At 54.9% G+C, this 20,455-nt stretch overlaps 2 protein-coding genes across 2 annotated transcripts in view; both read left to right on the forward strand.

Annotated features, from left to right (window-relative positions):
- Positions 1-17,821, forward strand: part of LOC128334618 (B-cadherin-like) — a 29,690-nt gene extending 11,869 nt beyond the window's left edge. Inside the window, exons 3-16 of the mRNA XM_053271591.1 lie at positions 5,878-6,104; positions 6,227-6,370; positions 7,158-7,313; positions 7,947-8,091; positions 8,402-8,577; positions 8,894-9,022; positions 9,511-9,696; positions 9,839-10,083; positions 10,495-10,637; positions 11,250-11,471; positions 13,243-13,467; positions 14,751-14,881; positions 15,211-15,354; positions 16,352-17,821. Coding sequence (XP_053127566.1) covers positions 5,878-6,104; positions 6,227-6,370; positions 7,158-7,313; positions 7,947-8,091; positions 8,402-8,577; positions 8,894-9,022; positions 9,511-9,696; positions 9,839-10,083; positions 10,495-10,637; positions 11,250-11,471; positions 13,243-13,467; positions 14,751-14,881; positions 15,211-15,354; positions 16,352-16,564 — 2,486 coding nt within the window. The 3' untranslated portion in view covers positions 16,565-17,821. The remainder of the gene's footprint in view (positions 1-5,877; positions 6,105-6,226; positions 6,371-7,157; positions 7,314-7,946; positions 8,092-8,401; positions 8,578-8,893; positions 9,023-9,510; positions 9,697-9,838; positions 10,084-10,494; positions 10,638-11,249; positions 11,472-13,242; positions 13,468-14,750; positions 14,882-15,210; positions 15,355-16,351) is intronic.
- Positions 17,822-19,485: 1,664 nt separating this feature from the next.
- Positions 19,486-20,455, forward strand: part of TANGO6 (transport and golgi organization 6 homolog) — a 29,942-nt gene continuing 28,972 nt past the window's right edge. Inside the window, exon 1 of the mRNA XM_053271553.1 lies at positions 19,486-19,659. Within this exon, the coding sequence (XP_053127528.1) occupies positions 19,584-19,659 (76 nt within the window). The 5' untranslated portion in view covers positions 19,486-19,583. The remainder of the gene's footprint in view (positions 19,660-20,455) is intronic.

Consider the following 20,455-nt stretch of genomic DNA (forward strand, 5'->3'; position numbering starts at 1 on the left):
GTCAACTGCCCTCCGTCGTTACTGCTTCCCAACCAAAAGAGTCCTAAAAGTGATTCACTTATTATTATTTATTCAATTTCTATACCACCCTTCCAAAAATGGCTCAGGGCAGTTTACACAGATAAATAAGATGGCTCCCTGTCCCCAAAGGGCTCACAGTCTAAAAAGAAGCATAAGACAGACACCAGTAACAGTCACTGGAGGTCCTGTGCTGGGGGTGGATGGGGCAGTTGCTCTCCCCCTGCTAAATAAAGGGAATTGCCACATTAAAAGGTGGCTCTTTGCCCAGTTAGCAGGGCAAAAGGAATGGCACTGGGCAAAAGGAATAAGAAAATGGCCCAAAAAGGTGCACACACACCCCGGAAATGGCAGTAATTGCTGAAGTGTGGGGCTGTGCTGGGCTGAGTAAGGTCAGTTGCTGCCCCCTTCTTAGCCCACCCTGCAGGGAAAGCGCGCTTGCTCGAATGGCCTGACGCTTTGTCCTCTGATTGTGGCTGGGCCGCTCCCGAAGTGGCGTTCTGCTCTGCACACCGTGATCCTTGCAGGCCCTTCATTTAAACGGAAACAAACTCACACACTGTAGAGTGTGTGCAATTGGCACCAAGCAAAACTGGCCGCTTGTTTTGCCTGGAGAGGGGAGCGCATAAATGTGTAACCCGGCTTGATACTTCCCCGACTGAACGGGTGCTGCTGCCAGGGATCGAACCTGCCCTTGTCTGCGGGGTCCAAAGCTTGGGCTCTGCCGCTCAGCTCCTGTCCTGCTGCTGAAGCTGCTCCGGGCACCACCTAGCCCAGCTTTTGGCGACTCGGCTTGGCAGAAGTTTTTTTAGGATCTGGGGCAGAGAAGGGTCTTTCCCATCACGTTGGAGCGAATCCTGTTTTAACTGGAGGTGGCAGGGACGGTATCGTGGACCTTCTGCGTGCCAAGCAGGGGTTCCGCGGCTGAGCCTCAAGCCCCCCCTCCCCCCCAGCTCTGACTGCCTGGATAGTCAAGAAAAGGGAGAGCAGGGAGGAAGAGAGGGAGCTGCCTCTGTGTGGGGGGGGTGCTGCTCCCCCCCACACACAGGGAATGTGAAGGGTGCAGTGTGTCCTGCGACACAGTCACAGCTCCAGAGCAGCGTTTCCCAACCACTGGTCTGTGGACTGGTGCCGGGTACCGGTCCGTGAGGCATCACTAATAAAAATCACACACACACACCCAAAAAACAATTTCAGGCTGGCCGGGGCTCTCCAGAAATGAGCTCCGGAGAGCTGCCCGAAATTGTTTGTTGGGGGGTGGGGGCAAGGGGGAGGAGACCCCCTTACTAAATGAATAAACATTGAATAAAATAAATAAATGAGTGAATGAATAAGTGAATAACTGCTGGTCCGGGAAACTGCGCACGAATAATGCATTGGTCCATGACTCCAAAAACATGGAGAAACACAGCTCCAGAGGGCCCGGCAGCTTGTAGACGCTGGGCGGGGAGGGAGGGTGACAGTTGCTGGCTGCAGATCTGCCGGGTCCTGCCTCGGCATGGCGGAGCTGGAATGTGCCCCCCCCTCCTCCTCCTCCTGCTGAAGAAGCAGCCCAGCTGGAGGAACCGGCTGGGAGGGGCCGCTCTGCTCCCTCCTGCCCCTGGGCCCGATGGATGGAGCCCCTTCAGAGCCAGGCCACGGAGCACACACTTCTCTGCCCGATGAGCTGCTTCTGGGGTGGAGATGTGGAGGCCTGGGGGTTGCAGGGGGGGGCGGGGAGGGCGTGTGTCATTAAAACAATCCCAAGGCGGTTTACACAAAAACCAAAAACAAGACTATGGAAATGACACAATCGAAATATTAAGCTAGAATATAAAACAAAGTGACTTCCAGAGTTACTTCCCATTTCCAGGGGAGGGGGGATTGTGTTTCTGTGTCCCTCCTTAAGCATGAGGTCCCCCATTTAGGGATGGGATGTTGGTCCCTCTAGGGACAGCATTTGTCCCTCATTTGGGGGGGGCGAGGCAAGCAGCTTCTTATTTTGAGAGGTTTGGGGTTGAAAAGTGGCATAACTGGAATATGTTCGAAATAATAACAACAATGCTGGCATTATTCAATAGCATATCATTCAATGACATAGACGGCAATGATACTCAGAAGAACTGAGGAGAGGCTGCTGCCTGCCTGCCCAACGTGCAGGGAAAGAGGGGGCCCTGTGGCTGGCCACTCTGGTGGGGACTAGGGGACTCGTGCAGATGTACTGATGACTCCTAGCTGCTGCATGACCCTGGGATCCTCCCCAGGGAGCCGGGATGGCTTCACTTGACTTGGCACCCACAGACAAGCAAAAGGGGAGGGGTGGGGCATGGAGGGAGGGGGCTGCTAGTTCCAAGGCACGCTTGCATCCTGCTTAGCCAGGGCGAACTGGAGCGTCCAGGGATGCAGGGACATGCCACAAACCTGAAGGATACTTTAAAAAAAAACAACTGAATTTCTTCCCAGCATTAGCAGTGAGTGGCTCAGAATGAAGAAGGATCTGATCTGACCGATTAGACGGCAACTCCATGAAGGCATTCCAAAGTGTTTGCTTGGACTCCGTACATGGTGTGGTGGTTTTTTTGTTTTTGTTTTTACTTACAGTTGTATAATATTGTAAGTAAGCTTCTTCTCTAGATAATGTAGGGACACATTTTCTTGGAACGGGCATGTCTTTATTGTTTTTTTATAAAAGGAAATTGGATATAAATGGGTTCATTTAAAAAAACAACACTTGATATCTGATTTTCTTTTGCAAAAACCACAAATTGCCAGTTTCAAGAATGTGTGTCCATCTCTCTCCCTCCTTCTAAACTCTGCTTTCTAACCAAGCCTGCACCAGGCCTTGGCAATTGGGAGAGCAGTGCTTGCGGGCTCCCATCTCTCTCTGCCAAATAAAACCTATCATGTCCTGCATCTGGGAAGAGGCAGGTGGAGGACCCCACCCACGACGGCCGAGTGGCCAGAGTCTGGCATGGCGGATTGAGCCCTCCCCAGGTGGCGAGGAGGAAGCTGGCCAGGTGTTCCAGTGCGGCTAACCAGGAGTCTGCAGGAGGTCCCACAGATTCAGCCACAGGCCCAATGGTGGCTTGCAAGCGCTGCCGGAGGCCGGCCGGATGGTGGCCTGAACATGTATGGAGTCCAAGCAAACAGTTAGTGCCTTCATGGAGTTGCTGTCTAATCGGTCAGATCAGATCCTTCTTCATTCTGAGCCACTCACTGCTAATGCTGGGAAGAAATTCAGATTTATTTATTTTTTATAAGGGAAGTGAAAGGCGGGGTGTGTTTGGTTTTGAATACCAGCAGACATATTTGGCGTTCCTTCTCTTTCACTTTTTATTTTCTTTCCTTAAAGAGACACAAATGTTTAGAGCAGGGTTCTTCATGGCTAGGCCCAGGGGGCCAGGGGCATGGCAGCCCCCACCCACCTGAAGTGTGGGTCCCCGACGAATTTGTGCAGCTTTGGCCAAGGCTGAATACTCTGCCCACGTGGAGATATGACCAATCTCAGGGCCACGCTTTGCCCAGTGCCAGGGGGCTCCTTGAAGGGAAATGGCGCATGCACAGAGGGCTGGGGAGTGTACAACACCCTAACCCTAACCCTCTTTCAGCATCTCTTTCTGGGGAAACGGGGCCCCTCTGGGTGGGCTCCAACATTTCTGTTACGTCAAGGGTGTCATTTCTGTTACGTCAAGGAAAACTCAGGTGACTCTGGAGGCTGGGATGGGGGGGCGCTTCTGCCCATCGCTGACCTATGACCTTTTGCTGCCTGGAATGGAGCAGAGAAGAACGGAAAGTGCCTAGTTATCCTGCTGTGTTTACCGGAAAGGATGAGAGAAGCTTTTTGCACATTAAAAAAAATTATATTCAAGGCCCCGCTGGTCATAAATAGGCTGCTTTCGAGTCCATTAATGACCTTGTGCTCAGGAGGAGGAGGATGCCCTTGATTTTATACTGAATAATTGACTGGCCAGGATCTTGATCTGTGTGGCTTTGTCCACCTTAAAGCAGCAGAGTCACAGGAAGCTGCCTTCTACTGAGTCATATCCTTGGCCCAGCTAGCTCAATATTGTCTACCCAGACTGGCAGCGGCTTCTCCAAGGTTGCAGGCAGGAGTCTTTCCCAGCCCTCTCTTGGAGATGCTGCCAGGGAGGGAACTTGGAGCCTTCTGCATGCAAGCAGGCAGGGGCTCTTTCCAGCTAGTAGTCTCCCATTCAGATGCAAACCAGGGTGGACCCCGCATAACAAAGAGGACAATTCATGCTTGCTACCCACAAGACCAGCTCGCCTCCCAAGTTTAACCCTTTGCCACGCCTGCTGGTGATGGTTACAAGGGATATTTATATACTGCTTTTCAACACAAGTTCCCAAAGCAGTTTACATAAATATAAATAAGAAAATAAAATGGCTCCCTGTCCCCAAAGGGCTCACAATCAAAAAAATAAACATAAGATATAGACACCAGCAACAGCCACTGGAGGGCTGCTGTGCTGGGGGTGGATATTATTATTTCTTGTTTACAACAGTCAGACAGGTGTTATTGACTGGTTTGTTTTATCCAGACATCGAGTCCTTCCCAAGGACCTGGGATGCCAGAATTTTATTGTCAATTGTTACAGATATCGTCGCAGAATATTATTATTATTATTATTAATTTATTAATTCAATTTCTATACCGCCCTTCCAAAAATGGCTCAGGGCGGTTTACACAGAGAAATAACAAACTAATAAGATGGCTCCCTGTCCCCAAAGGGCTCACATTCTAAAAAGAAACATAAGAGAGACACCAGCAACAGTCGCTGGAGATACTGTGCTGGGGGTGGATGGGGCCAGTTACTCTCCCCCTGCTCAGTCAAGAGAATCACCATGGTAAAAGGTGCCTCTTTGCCCAGTGAGCAGGGGTAGGGCCAGTTGCTCTCCCCAGGGGCATAGCTAGGGGAGAGGGGGGCGTGTTCACCCCTCTCCCTGGCCGCCCCTCGGAGTGAGGGAGATAATGAAGAAAACAGGGAGGGCTGGAGCTGGGCAGGGCAGGGGGTGTCCTTTGAACCCCTCTGCTCAATGATAGCCACACCCCTGGCTCTCCCCCTGCTGAACCAAGAGAATCGCCACCTTCGAGAGGCGCCTCTCTGCTCAACTGTTCAGGGCCCCTTTCCCTCTTTCCTGCTGTGGGCCAAGCTGGCAAAGGAAACTGCCATGAGAAAGGCAAAGACCACAGCCCCCAAAGGTGGCTGGAGACCAAACGGGGCACGTGGAGGATCTTGAAAGGTGGGCAGCTGAAGAAACGTCCTCTTTGGACTCTGCCCTGTATCAGATGCAAGGGAGTGGTGGAAGGTGAGCCCCTGTGCGGTAGCTCCGAGGAGCGCAGGATGAAGCGCCCTCCCCAAGCCGAAGGGCTCCAGCACGGGGTGGCTTTCCAGCTGCCCTGAGCCTGCGCAGCGCGAGGGCCGGGCAGAGGCCGCCCAGACTTGCTGTGCCTTGTATGCATTCAGAAAGATGCTTTTGCCTCCCAACGAGGTAGAGCGCTGGTGCCCCCTGGCTGTGGCCGTTTTAGTGCAGTCCCATGTCAAAGGCTCACCTGAGCTTTCCCAGACATCAGGCTTTACTGCGGGGAGAGATTTTACTACAAAGTGTCTGTCCCCGTCCCCCGCAAAAATGATGCAAAAAGTGGATTTTTCAACCCCGGATATAAATTGGGCTGCACTCTAATAAAAACCCCACATTGTGTGTGAAGGCACACGCTTGGGGTACATTTGGCCCATATGTGAACTGCATTCCGGAGGAGATGCGAGAGAAAAGCTGGGTGTGGAGGAACTTCCTGGCGGTGATGCCTTGGCTCCCTGAGGACGGTCTCAGGCCTCTTGCTCTCTCCCTCCCTCTGTGCAGTGAACTTTGAGAGTTGCTCAGGAAGGAGCCACACCCCCTACTCTTCGGACGACACGCGCTTCAGGGTGCATCTGGATGGCAAGGTGGCGGTGAGACGAGCCCTGCATCTCCACAGCCAGGAACTGAGCTTCCTCATCCACGCCTGGGACTCGGCTGGCAGGAAGCACTCTGCCAGGGTGACCGTGAGAAGCCGTGGAACCGGACACCACCAGCACCGACCTCACGCGGTACGTGTTGTGCTGCCTCCCCTGCTTGCCAAGAAGCCTCCGGGGCTTCTCTGGGGGACCCAGGCGGCCCTGAAGAGAAAGCCGGGCTTGTTCACACCAAAGGTCTGCATCTTTTCTTGCAGGAGCTCTACCGACCTGCTCAGGGAGAGGTGCTGACCTTCCCGGAGTCTGGCCCGGGCCTGAGGAGGCAGAAGAGGGATTGGGTCATCCCCCCCATTTCTTGCTCCGAGAATGAGAGGGGTCCCTTCCCCAAGCCGCTGGTGCAGGTATGGCTCTTGGCTTCCGTTCTGTCCTGTCCATGAGGTGGTGGTGGTGGCTTCTGCTGGGAGGTCCCACCGGGGACTGCCCAGTTTAGAGTCCTCTGTAAGACTGAGTCTCACGATCATGGCTGTCTTGAAATTCACAGCTTGGGGCAGGGCAGGGCCATCGGCGCAACAGCTCAAGTCCTCACTGGGGTCCACCAGGATTAATCCCTGGACCCTGGGCTGTCCCTGGTGCAGAGAGACTGGCACGGCCGAGGGCAGGTTGGGTGTGTTCCTCCCTTCAAAAGATCACTGGTGGAATTGGGGGGCGGGGGGCTCTCGGGCTCCCCTTCCTCCCCCACCATGCTCCAAGACACTTCAGGGTCTCCTCCCTGCAGTGCTCCGGGGTTACCATCACAAGGGAAGAAGGACCTTGGAGCATGCGCTGTGCGGGAAGAGACCCAGACCCTGCTTCTGGGCCCCACTGACTCCGTGTCTAGCCCCAGTCCAATCCTTGGCACTGGGGAAGACCCCAGCCTGAAACCCTGCAGAGGTGCTGCCAGTCGAGGCCATCCAGCGAGAAGCAGGACCAAGAGACCAGCCCTTCCTGCCTGGCTCACCTGTCACACTTGCCGGCCCTCCCAGCGCCCTGAACAAGGGCAGTCTAGCTACATCCCTCCCTTTGGTGGATGTGGGAAGCTTTGGCAGGGGAGGGGGGGAGAGACAACACATGGGGGGGGATTTGGCTCCACCCCTCCGAAGCCCCACACCTGCCCCCATGACGAAACGTGGCCTCTCTGCTTCCCGCCAGATCAAATCCAATAAGGACAAAGAGACGGCCGTTTTCTACAGCATCACTGGGGAGGGAGCAGACCGCCCTCCTGAGGGCATCTTCACCATCGTGAGAGACACGGGTGTGCTGCAGGTGACCCGTCCACTGGACAGAGAGGTCAAAGCCAGATATGTGGTGAGTTTCCCTGTCCTGCCACTCCGGGGCACCTTCCAGATTACCCACTTCGACTGTGGTCAAATGCTTCGGCTTGGCGGGACCAAATCCTACAACCGGAGGATACAGCAACCTTTCTGCGACACAATTACAACGTCACCGCACTGAATCGCAGCCATTAAATCCGAAACCACGTAGGGAATGGGGTGTGGCCACACAGGAAGTGCAGCAGCACACTTGGCAGATACTCCGCGACCTCCTTGTCAGGTCTAATCGGGGAAGCGCTTAGAGGGGCAGCAATGGAGCCCCCCTGGGGGGCAGGAGCCGAGGTGGGGGTCTTCTTGGGCTGCCTGGCCGGGCTCCGTGGGGTCGGTCACTGCTGGGGGCAGCGGCAGTTGTGGAGGCTTCTGCCTGCAGATGTCTGGTGCGCTCTCTGTCCTTCCGCCTGTTCCCTCCCTGGCAGTCAGCTTGATTGGGCTGGCACCACTTGATTTGGCAGTATATACCCGTAACGAAGACTTTCCTGTAGGCCGCCGCCTCCTCCTCTTCCTCTTCCTCCCTCCTCCCCCCCTCCTCCCCGTGCCCTGGCCAGACCCAAAGTGGCCCTTGCCCGTTGCCTGGTGGATAACAGCCCTTGCCGTCTCTGCTCCGCAGCTCTTCTCCCAAGCCGTCTCTGCCAATGGGCAGCAAGTGGAGGACCCCATGGAGATCATCATCAAGGTGACTGATCAGAACGACAACCGCCCAAAGTTCACCCAGAGCGTCTTCGAAGGCTCAGTCGCTGAAGGAGCCACGCCAGGTAGGTCTGTGTCCCGCAGCAACTCCTTCGACACACAGAGCGGTGACGATCGTATGCAGGGGGCCTGGGGCTTCCGTTCACTCCGCGGACGGAGACATCTTTGCAGCCTCCCGGGGCTGAATCCATTCTGCCTTTGGGCTGGGATTCTTGTTAGTGGTCGCACGGAACGTTTCTCATTTCCTGAACAGGACATTAAAGGGCAGCCGCAGTCCCGGCTTGCAGGCTTACGGGGTGGCCTGGCTTGGGGGTTCTCCACTGCACGTTCTTTCTCAAGCTGACCTTTCTCCTGCTCTTTGTCGTGTGTGTCCAGGTGCCCCTGTGATGGATGTATCGGCCACCGATGCCGATGACGGTGTGGATACCTACAACGGGGTCGTCACCTACTCCATCGTCAGCCAGGAGCCCCCTCAGCCCAACGGACACATGTTCACCATCAACAATGCAACGGGGTTGATCAGTGTGTTTTCTACAGGCCTAGACAGAGAGGTGAATTTCTCAAGTGCTGGCAGGTGGGGTTCAGGGCTAGCAGCACCAAGCGCGCCTTTCGCACTGGGCTCCTGCATCGAGTGAGCGCCGTTTCAGCCCCATTGGAAGCCCCAAGAATGAGACTCCCGGCCGGGTGCAGCACTGCAGCCTCTTCCCCCATTGCTAATCCTTTGTGCTGAGTGCCCAAGTTCCTCCATCCCAGAGGCGGCTTGGAGGAATAGATGGTTTCTCGCCCCCCCAGGCTGCGCGTGAAGCCCCTGCAGCTAGATCTGCCCTTGGCAGCACCAGTGGAACAGTTTCTCTCCTTTGCTTACAGAGAGAGCCAAAGTACACGCTGATCTTGCAAGCCACGGATGACCTGGGAAGAGGCTTTGGCACTACGGGCACAGCGGTGATCACCGTCAAGGACCAGAACGACAACCCACCAACATTTGACCCACTCACGGTAATGTTGGGGCCCCTCCCTTTCCTCCCTCCCTGCTTCCTGCCTACTCCAGGACCTGAGAAGTGGGACCTAGGGGTGCCATGTGGGGGTCACCCTTGCAGCACCCAACTACGCTAATTTTCTGTAGCCCGCTTTGCAACGCGACTTAATCGGATGCACCCTTTTGCCTTCAGCTTGAAAAATCATAATTTAAAAATGAGTTGTAATAATTAACAAAGAACACAAATCATGAGAAATGTTAGTTATTTGTGCCAATACAGAGTGAAGCGCAGTAAATTGAAAATCCCTCTGTCAAAATATAGTCCGAACCATTAAATATAGAAAGAAAGAAAAAGGAGGCACCTTCTTTGCAAGACCAAACGATGTGCCCACTTAGTGGTCCTTCCAGACACTGATGAAGTGAGAAAAGGGAGAAGAGCCTCCGTAGTTCTCCTGATGTCTGGATGAGACGAAGCTGTCGAACCATCTCCTTTGCTCTCCCCTCGTAGTATGAAGCAGCCGTGCCGGAGAACGAGCCAGGATACCTGGTCGCCAGGCTGACCGTGACCGATGCAGATGAGGAAGGCACCTCGGCATGGAAAACGCAGTACTTGATTGTGAAAGGGGACGAGGGAGGGAACTTTGCTGTCACCACGGATCCTCAGAGCAATGCCGGTCTCTTGAAAACCACCAAGGTGAGCAAAGGGTCCCTTCTCGGGCCTCTTGAGTCTTTGGGCTCAGAAGTTGCTGGGACTTTCATCCAGGCTAGCCTTTCAGGAAACCTTGCCGGCCACCCTTCACTGTGTCTTCCTCTCTCTCACACACATTTTTTTCAAGGGCCTGGACTTTGAGACCAAGGATAAGTTTGTCCTCCAAGTTACGGTCGTCAATGAAGCCCCCTTCTCGGTGACTCTCCCAACCTCCACGGCCACCGTGACGGTCCGCGTGGAAGACGTGAATGAAGCCCCCATCTTTGTTCCACCAGAAATGTCTGTGGAGAAGTCCGAAGACCTCCCTATTGGGGGGCTCGTGGCCACCTACACCGCTGAGGACCCCGATAAATTTCTGCAGCAGACAATCCGGTAAGGAAGGAGAGGGGCTTCCTCAGGGCTTCGGCAGGTGCTCCGTCGAGGGCAGGGCTGCACAACTCCTCCATCCCTCCAGCTGTTGATCTTCAGCTCCCATCCCCACCCACCCCGCCACAATGGCCAGGAACCAGGAATGATGGGAGTTGTAGTCTGACAGCAGGGGGGCCAAAGTTGGGCAGCCCTGGTCTAGGGGTTAGCCAGCTGGGGGCCAGCTTAGGGGAGAGCACCGGGACAAAGGCCAACTGGCTTCCCCCATAACAACAACTGCTACTGCCCCTTTGCTTGCTGGAGCGGATGGTCTTGCTGGTCTGGGATGGGGGCCCACGGGCAGACTGTGGGCAGACTGGCCAGGGAAGGAGACCTCTGGGTTGCCATGTGTGTGACAGGAACCCCTGCTTCTTGCAGGTATTCCATGGGGAACGATCCGGCCAACTGGCTAAAGATTAACCCCGATAGTGGCATGATTGAATCTAAAGCCCAGCTGGACAGGGAGTCCGAGTATGTGAGAAACGACACCTACACAGCCATCATCCTGGCCAGTGACAATGGTAAGTGGCCATGGGCGGGTGTTTTGGCTTCCTCTCCTGCCCCCAGCCAGGAAGGGGCCCTTGCGAAGAGGACTCTGGCAGCCCTTGTGCCAGGTATCCCGTTGAGATGTTGCCCTCTGACCTTTCCCAAAGCAGCGGAGAATGCCCATCTTGCTCCTTCATCGGAATGCCTCAGACGTCTGCATCTGATCACGTTACCTCTCTTTATAGATACTGTGATTACTTATAATTACTTATATTATAATTATAATATATTTATAGATTACTTTATAGATACTCTTTGTAGATACAACAACACTGAAATCCATACTGTACAATAACAGGAGCATCCAAAATCAGACTGTGTTGTTAATCCATGAATGAGAGAGAGTTTTTCGAACTGCCTGTAGTCTTTGTGGCCTTCAGTGGGCCTCAAGCAGCAAAGTGCTCTGCACGGAGGGGGCCATGACAGAGAAGGCCCTGCTTTTGTCCCGCAGCTGTTCCCACCTCTCATATGGGGAAGTCTTAGGAAAGAGCCCCTCCGGCAAAGCCCAGTGGGCAGGGGAGAGGAGACGGTTGATAGGACTGTGCTACTTGGATGTCGCGTTGAATTGTGCCACCATTTCTGTTCAGGGTCTCCATCGAGAACCGGCACAGGGATGCTCCTCTTGCGCCTACAGGATGTGAATGACAACGGGCCGGAGCCAGCTCCGAAAAACTTTGACATCTGCAGCCGAAACCCAAAGCCCCAGGTGCTGAACATTGTGGACAAGGATCTCCCTCCCAACACCTATCCCTTTGTGGCGGAGCTGCAGTCGGGTTCCGGGGCCAACTGGTCGGTCCAGGTGAATGATGGTAAGATGGCTTCTGCACTCAGTGGTGGCCCTTTGTGGAGAAAACAGGGATGGCGCTGGGGCGAAATGTGCATCCCTTGCATAGTTCCTTTCCATGCTGACTCAAAGGCCACCCCAGTGGGGGCTGGAAACCTGCAGCTAGGACTGAACCACTCTAGACTGCAGCCGACGGCCCACGTGATCAGATGCCCCCCCCCACCCCTCTCTCTCTCTTTCTCTTCTTACACACACACACACACACACACACACACACACACACACACTCTCTCTCTCTCTCTCTCTCTCTCTCTCTCTCTCTCTCTCTCTCTCTCTCTCTCTCTCTCTCTCTCACCTCCCTGTACATAGACAACTCAATCTCAGGGAGAAGGACTCTCTCCCAGCCCACTTTCTAGCTTGCTGCCTCCAGGAGAGCCTCCCCGCCCTGGGAGAGATCTCCACGGAGGTGAGCTTGCACGATCCATCCGAACGGGCCAGGAGCAAGACGCTGCTTTATCACCTTCGCTGCTGCTCTTGAGAACTCTGTCAAAAAGCTGCACCTTTGCACAATCTGCACCCATGGTGACCGACAGCAGGTTCTTCACTGGAGGGCCCCGGGGGCCGAGTGGCGGCAGAGATGCCCACCAAGCCTCAGTGCTGCCGCCCTCAGTGCCTCATTGTTCTGTGGTCTCGTGTGGAGCTGCCGCCAAAGCGGAATCGTCTTCCCAGTCCTGCCGGCCCCTGGCAGAGAGGACCAGGCCCACCCTACAGTGCCGCACTTTGGCCAGAGTGCAGAGGTGGGGGGGGGTCTCCCCGGAGGGGACGCGGAGCCCTCTTGGGCCATCTTGGCAGGTGGAGCCCTTCCCAGCACTTTCCTCCTGGGGCTCCGAAGAGGGGGGTCCGTCTCTCTGAAAGGGCCCCCCCAGCACTGTCAAACGGGGTGGATTAAGCCTTTTGCCGCCTGTCGACAGCTGAGGATTTGCCGCCCCTTTCTGGGTGGCCGGCGGCCCACAGCGAGGGTGGAGCAGGGACAAGGGGTAAGCCCCCCCCCTCTTGCTGAAAACCACCGCTGGGCAGTGGGATGGGGGCAGCGAAGGCCGCAGGCGGCTGCATTGAGGGTGGGGGCGAGGGGGAAGTTCCCCACCCACTTCCTTTTTTAAATGTTTCTGTGTGGTGGGATGGGGCAGCAGCGGCTACAGTGGGGGTGGGGGAGTGAGGGGAAAGCCCCCCCCCTTTAGCAACGCCCATTGCTGCACGGAGGGATGGGGCGGTGAGAGAGAGAGCTCCTTCCAGCTCCCCTCCTCCCTCCGAAATGGCTGCACACCCCCGTCTGCAGGCCCAGAGAGGGGCGGCAAAACTTGCTGCTCCTCAGATTTTTCCGCCCTAGGCAAGTGCCTCCTTTGCCTCTCCTTAAATCCGCCACTGCTGAGGAAAGTGAAGTCCTGTGTGGAGGTCAGCACAGGGGGAAATGGCTCTCACACTGAAGGGTGGTTATTTGTTGTTGGGGGTTTTTTTTTGGCCCAAGTGGCCCCTGCTTGAAAACCAGTGACGATCACTGACCTCTTGCGACTTGGCTTTCCTTCCCCCCCAATTCTTGGCCCATGATGCAGAACTACACACTGGAACCCCTCTAGAAACAGGAGGCCTTTGACGTGAGAGGGTGCCTGGCTTTTCCTGCTTCCTCCTTGAGCAACAGCTGGCTGGCTGTTGTCCTCTGGGCAACGGGACGGCCACCTTCATGCACGGGTCCCCCACCCCGCTAACCCTAAGCCTGGCTGTTCCTCTTCCCCCAATAGACCACACCCTGACCCTCAAGCTGACCAAGACGCTGGAGCCTGGAGATTACGGCATCGCCATCGACCTGGCGGACGCCCAGGGGCTGTCGAAGCAGACCACCATCAAGGCCCGCGTGTGCGACTGTGACGGAACTGCCAAGAACTGCGAGCGGAGAGCCTATGCCGTTGGCGGGATGGGGGTCCCGGCCATCCTGGGAATCCTGGGCGGGATCCTTGCCTTGCTGAGTGAGTTCCATGCAAAACGTCTCCTTGTGCCCCTGTGGGTGGACGGGGTGCTCTCTACCGTTTGAACTTCAACGGCCACCAGTTTGACATCCAAAAGAGTCTGCGTTCTGTGTGGCAGAGTGCAGAAGGCTGCAGCCTGAACCCCCCAGCACGCCGTGCCTCTGCAGGATTTCATTCGGCCCCACCACCACCACCACCACCACCCGCTCCTTGTGGGGAATGATGCTGAGCCAGGCAGGGTATAGGCACCCGCTGCTGACCAGTGGAAACCCTCCTGCCTTTCCTTCCCTGGACTGCGGAGGCTGCATGCGGCACTGGCTGCCTGGGAACGTCTGTGCAGGCACCTTCACAACAGAAGAGGGTCTTTAAAACGATCCTCAGTCGCAGCAGGATCGGAGCTGAGGCTCTTGGGATGCATTTGTCACTAAAGTTGTGCAGCTCTGGAATCGGATCTCTAGACTTCGCGTTTGCTCCAAGTGTGGGAAGAGGATGAGAAGGGCCGCCGCTTAGGGCAGAGTGCCTTCTTGGTATGCAGAAGTTCACAATTCATTCACTGGCTGGCAACATTCTATTTTTATTTTATTTTTATTTATTTACTTACATTTTATATCCTGCTCTTCCTCCAAGGAGCCCAGAGCGGTGTACTGCATACTTAGGTTTCTCCTCACAACAACTCTGTGAGGTAGGTTAGGCGGAGAGAGAAGTGACTGGCCCAGAGTCCCCCAGCTAGGATCACGGCTGAAGGGGGATTTGAACTCGGGTCTCCCTGGTCCTAGTCCAGCACTCAGAGCAGACAGACTTGTGACCTGAAGCCCTGGAGAAGGGCTGGCAGGGAGTGTAGCCAGGACTGAGCAGGACGGACCCGTGCTCTGAAACAAGCCACTTCTCCTTCATGGGCTGAGGCTAGTCTTCTGCTCTCTGCCACTTTCCACGGGAGGCTCCCAGCACCCAGGAGGCGGCAGGGGGTGCTTGGAGGTTGCAGCGGAAGGCCAGAGGAGAGGGCCCTGAAGGAAGCGCCACTTTCTAAGCCCTCGAAGCCGCTGACGGGTTGCAGATTCCTTCTCGGCTCCCCGCAGTCCAAGCTTGGCTTAATCGGAGCACCGCCAAATCCCTGTAGCAGGGAGTTGCGGGGTGTGGGTGTGTGGCCGAGAGGGAGTCCTGGTCCTGGCTCTTCAGCTCTGGCCCCAGCAACCTTCAGCTCTCTGCGGCAGCCCAGGCGATGCCCCAAGCTTGGCCGCCGGAGCTGTTGCCGCCGCCGCGCCAACCTCTCTGTGTTGTTCCAGTCCTGCTGCTGCTGCTGCTGCTGTTTGTGAGGAAGAGGAAGGTGGTGAAGGAGCCGCTGCTTCCCCCCGAGGACGACATGCGGGACAACGTCTACTACTACGATGAAGAGGGCGGAGGTGAAGAGGACCAGGTGGGTCTCCGGCGCTTTGCCCCAAAAGGTCTGGGCTGCCTTCCGCCCCTTTCCCCAACTTCTTCCCAGGGGAGGAGAGCTGGCCTTGTGGGTCGCTAGCAGGCATGGATTCCCCCCTTTGCTAACCAGGGGGGCACCTTGCTTTGCATCTGGATGGGTGACTACATGTGGGCACTGTAAGCTCTTCCCCTTAAGGCCGGGGTTGTTTGCAACTGTGGGTCTCCAGCTGCTGTTGAACTTCAGGTCCCAACATCCCCGGCTTGGGGATGATGGGATTTGTAGTCCAGCATCTGCCGGAGGCCTGACGGTCTCTCTCCTCCTCTGCCTAGGATTTCGACCCGAACCTCTTGCATCGGGATCTGGCTGCCCGGCCCGAGGTCACCCGCAACGATGTTGTCCCCACCCTCATGCCAGCCCCCCAGTACCGTCCACGCCCAGCCAACCCTGACGAGATCGGCAACTTCATTGACGAGGTGAGTGGGAGAGGACAGGGCTGACACATCCAGGAACCGAGCAGGCGGTGCCTCCTTAGCCAGAGGCTCCCCGAAGGCGGCTGCAACTGATGATACCATCGGAGCAGCCCTGCGCTGGATCAGGCCCAAGGAAGCCCGTCTCGTCCAGCATCCTGTTTCCCACAGTGGCCTGCCAGGTGGCTCCTGAGAAGCCCACAGGCAAGAGAGGAGGACATGCCCTCTCCCTCGCTAATGGTCTCTGCCAGACCATGGACTGTCCTCCTTGCCCATTGGCTGCTATCAGCAGGCCGGGGGGGGGGCGGGTGATACGAGAGGGACCCTTCGCATCCACCCGGGAGAGTCTTAAAGTGCTAGAAGGACCGAAGCGAGGAACGACACCATCACTGCTCAGGGCATGCCCCTGTAGCCTCCCTCCGAATCCTCTGGATGCAGCCGGGGCAATAGTGGGGCAGTGACTCCATAGGCCAGAAAGATTTGGGGTGGAGAGCTGGCCTTGCCTTTGTGAACATGCATGGGCCCCTCTGCTAAGCAGGGTCTGCCCTGGTTTGCATTCGGATGGGTGACTGGCTGTGAGCACAGTCTGCCGTAGGATACTCCCCTTCGGGCAGGGCTGCCCAGCTTGCTTCCCCTGATGGGCCTACAACTCCCATCAGCCCCTGACTATTGGCCACTGGGGATTGTGGGAGTGGCAGTCCAGAAACAGCGAGAGGGCCAACGTTGTGCAGCCCCTGCCGTAGGGGAAAGGCTCAGTGGCAGAGCATCTGCTTTGCATGCAGAAGGTCCCGGGTTCAATCCCTGGCAGCCTCTCCAGATAAGGCTGGGAGAGACCTTGCTTGGAGAGCTGCTGCTGCCGGTCAGTGTAGACAGTCCTGTGCGAGGTGGATCAATGGGTCTGACTTGGTGTCAGGGGGCTTCCTACGACTTCCTGCAGAGAGCTTGCCTTTCCTTGCTCTCGTGCTGCACACAGCTCAGCGGCCGCTCCCTCTCCCTCCTGTAGAACCTGAAGGCGGCTGACACGGACCCCACGGCGCCTCCCTACGACTCTCTGCTGGTGTTTGATTATGAAGGCAGCGGCTCCGAGGCGGCCTCGCTCAGCTCGGTCAACTCCTCCGACGGAGACCGAGACCAAGATTACGACTACCTGCACGACTGGGGCGGCCGCTTCAAGAAGCTGGCGGACATGTATGGCGGGGGCGAGGAGGAGGACTAGATGCCGCGGGAACCGGGCGGGGTGGAGCTCCATGTGCGTGTGCTGGGGAGGGAGGGATCGGGCCCCCTCGGCTTTCCCCAGCAGCGGCTCCTCGATCAGATTTGCTGCTCTCTTTCTGTACCTCGCCAAATCCCTGCATGCACTCGCTTTCCCTCCGATGCCGGGGTGGGTTCAGTGCATGATGGATATACCCTTTTGAAGCTTCTCCCACGTGGTGAGTCACTCTGAGAATATCTATTCACTTTGCTGGAAGAGCTGAAATCATCATCAGTCGAGAAAGTGCTTCCTGTGAGATGGGATAATTGGCCGGCCAGTTAGGCTGCCAGTAAGTCATAAGAATCCACCCTTATTCACCAGAGACTTCCAAACAGCGGAGAGCTCCAATCCAAAGAGATCCAGACTGATTTCTTACTGGTGCAAGAGGCTCTCTTTGGGCTCCTACTCAAAAACACATCGCAGGCACATGCAATCTCCGAGTCCAGCTTTTCCCACTGGACCTCGTGTCCCATGTTTTCTTTTAACCTCCCATCTGACCCACCCTTTTGCATACCTCTACCTTTCCTACCAGCACAACACCTTTTTAAAAAGATACACTGGCAGAAATATAAATATCTGAGAATAAAGCATGTACATAAAGAACATAATGCAAGAAATAATAAAGGGGTGAGGTAGAACAGGCCTGATTCACGCCACTGTTTTCTAATGCATGGACTATAAGTGTTGGGAATCTTTCGGGATGGTATATTCTGCCTGCATAACTCCAGGTTCAGTTTGGTGAAATCTAGCTGAATTACTGGGAGTTGCTGCTGGAGAAACTGGGGGTTGTATAAGCTCTTCAGATGCCTTCCGCCCTTGTGACGAAGCACTTTAGAGGTTTCTAGCACTGCATGATTCCAAGAATCCACTAACCACTTACCCTCAAGGCGATGCGTATTTAGCAATTCTCCACAAGCAGAGTGCAAGTGGTGGAATTCTGTACCAGGAAGAGAAAACCCAGCCTCCTGAAAACCTCAGATTTCATTTTTAAAAGCCAGGCTTAGAAACCAAAGCAGCGTTTCTGGTAGGCTGCTGCTCTGTTAAGCTCTCACCCTTCTCCAAGCACAGAAGCAGAGCAGACCACCTGAAGACGGTTTTAATAATATATGTGTGTATATATATATTGTAGAGTTTTCCTTGGTGCCGATTTTGATGGGTTTTTTATGGTGTTAGAAGTGTGTGTGTTAGTGCAAAGTAAACACAACTAACTGTGGTGGTTCAGATCTCTTGGGAATGAAAGGGAAGGAAGAGATCTCTTGTGCTGAGATGCTGTGGAAAACTGTTTTGGTTCCTCTTTGGGGGAACTGAATCAGAGCTGCCTTTTCTGGAGTTAGAGTACTTGAAGCGTTGCATATGAAAGAGAGACCACTGTCAGATATATTCCCCTCAGGGGATGTAGCTGCTCTGGGAAGAGCAGAAGGTTCCAAGTTCCCTCCCTGGCAGCATCTCCAAGAGAGGGCTGAGAGAGACTCCTGCCTGCAAGCTTGGAGAAGCCGCTGCCAGTCTGTGAAGACAATACTGAGCTAGATGCACCAATGGTCTGACTCAGTATATGGCAGCTTCCTATGTTCCTAAGAGGGAGCAGATGAGGAATGCCCAAGGAACAGGTAGCCAGTCATGCTCTTACTGGGGAGGAAACTTTGCCCTTTGGGGGTCTCTTTACCTTCCAACCCACCCTGGGTTGCCTTGGAACAACTAGTTGTGCATCCTCTTGGTGTCTTTTTATCTGTTGGACATTGACACATGCAGGCAAAGCTTATGGCTTCCCATAATATTGCAGGTATAGTTGACCATCCTCACAGGATCCTAAAACACTAACCACATATAAAGCATTGTTTCAACCTATGTTATGGATATTTTTTGTATATGATTATGTTCATGCGCATTTCCTTTGGGTGGTGCATAAAATGTAATCGAAGGTATCATTTCCTTGTGATGCATTTGTCAGACAAATAAGCAAGTTTTAATTATACTGTAGTGCCAATTTACCCTCGTGACTACTGTCCATTTGATGGAAACTCTGTGTGTGTGTGTGTGTGTGTGTGTGTGTGTGTGTGTAAAGTGGCTTTCTCTGGTTTTAGATCTTTTTGAATATATGCAATTAAGAGTAGAGAGAAGCACACCATTCAAAAGCCATAACTTACCACCTTATTTCACAGATAATTTTTAATTTTTTAAAAATAAACTTTGGTTTAAAAAGAAAAGAAAGAGCACTCTCTAATTTCTTGTGGAATCTCTGCATGTCGTTTTCTCCCTCTGTTAGTCAAGCCCCTTGAGCATTCACACTCTTCTTGGCCCCGAACCAGCTGCTTCCAGGAGGCAAACCTGGACATCTTGTTTTATGTATTTATTACACATTTACGTTCTGCTCTTCCTCCAAGGAGCCCGGAGTGGCGCACGACATACTTAGGTTGCTCCTCACAACAACCCTGTGAAGTAGGTTAGGCTGAGACTGGCCCAGAGTCACCCAGCAAGTCTCATGGGGATTTGAACTCGGGTCTCCCCGGTCCTAGTCCAGCCCTCTAACCACTACACCACGCTGGCTCTTCTTAATGACTTGCATTTGTGAAGAATATAAGGGCGCGGGGGATGTTAGAACTGCTGAGGGTCGAGGAACAGCTTCGGTTCGAGTCGGCAACGGGCTATCACGATGCACGCCCAGCTGCTGCTACTGCTGCAGAGAGAGAGAAATGCAAGAAGATGCACGCGCATGCGCACACACCCTCCAGGCAGAGCAAACAGCCCTTGGGCAGCAGCTCCTCCAGACTGGAGCACGAACTTGACCTTCCCGCAATGGCGGCCGTCACTCTAGCGCCCTTCCCAAGAGGGCCGCAGCCCCCCCCACTTGCCCGCTCTCTTCTACGCACATCCGGCGGGATCACGACCTTCCCAAAATGGCGGCGCTGCTTGGGCTTGCCGGACTCTCCCAAGATGGCGGGCGGAAGTGAGGCCTCCGCGCGAGGCTTCGGGCTGTGGAGACTTCATGGCCGGGAGCTCGACGGTGCTCAAGCGGGCAGTTGAGGCGCTGGACTTGCTCCTGGGGAGAGCCGGGGCCGCAGGTATGAGGGGCGCGGGAATGTATGGGCCCCCGGCAGCAGGCAGGGTTGGTGGAGGCTCGGTGGAGCCTCCTTGTTCAAAGGCAGTCTACCTCTGAGGTTGCGGGGGAGGGCAGCAACGTTTGTCCTGCTTGTGGACTCCACAGAGAGGGATATGCTGGAGCAGCATACGGCCCTACACGGTCCAGGAGGGCCTCTCGTTCCTCATAGCTAGATTGCTGGGGGCGAACAGCCGGCTGTGGCTCTCGTGGCTTGCTCGCGGGGTTCCCGCAGGCATCTGGCTACCACCGGGGAAGCAGGATACATGCTGGGCTAAATGGCTGCATCTTGGTCTGACCAGCAGCTGGGCTCTGAGGGTTTGCACTTTGCAATGAAACCTCCATGCACAGAGGCAGTATACCTCACAACACATGTAACACTTTGCGCCCAATAAGTGTGCAGCATTTATATGCATGCATGCATGCGCGCGCACACACACAATTCTAACATCTAGAAACACGACATTGTTCCAGAAAACAGGGCCTGCCCTCAGTAACCTCGAAGATCTGTGTTCCCAACCCTGAACTGGCATAAGCTTTCCCCTTGTCCCAATGGGAGTGGAATGGAGCAACGGACCCTTTGGGATCTTGTTGAGGCTTCTCCACAGAAGCATCTCTGGCACTTGTAATTTTAGGAGTATCTTTGTTTTGTTGTGAAGCCACTTAAAGGTGCCGCGAGGAAATGACTTGACTAGCAAGCCAGAGGTTGTTGGTTATGTTTCCCAGACTATGGGAAAGACCTCTATCGGGCAGCAGCGATA

The sequence above is a fragment of the Hemicordylus capensis genome, chromosome 9, assembly GCF_027244095.1.
Source record: "Hemicordylus capensis ecotype Gifberg chromosome 9, rHemCap1.1.pri, whole genome shotgun sequence".
Taxonomy (NCBI): Eukaryota; Metazoa; Chordata; class Lepidosauria; order Squamata; family Cordylidae; genus Hemicordylus; species Hemicordylus capensis.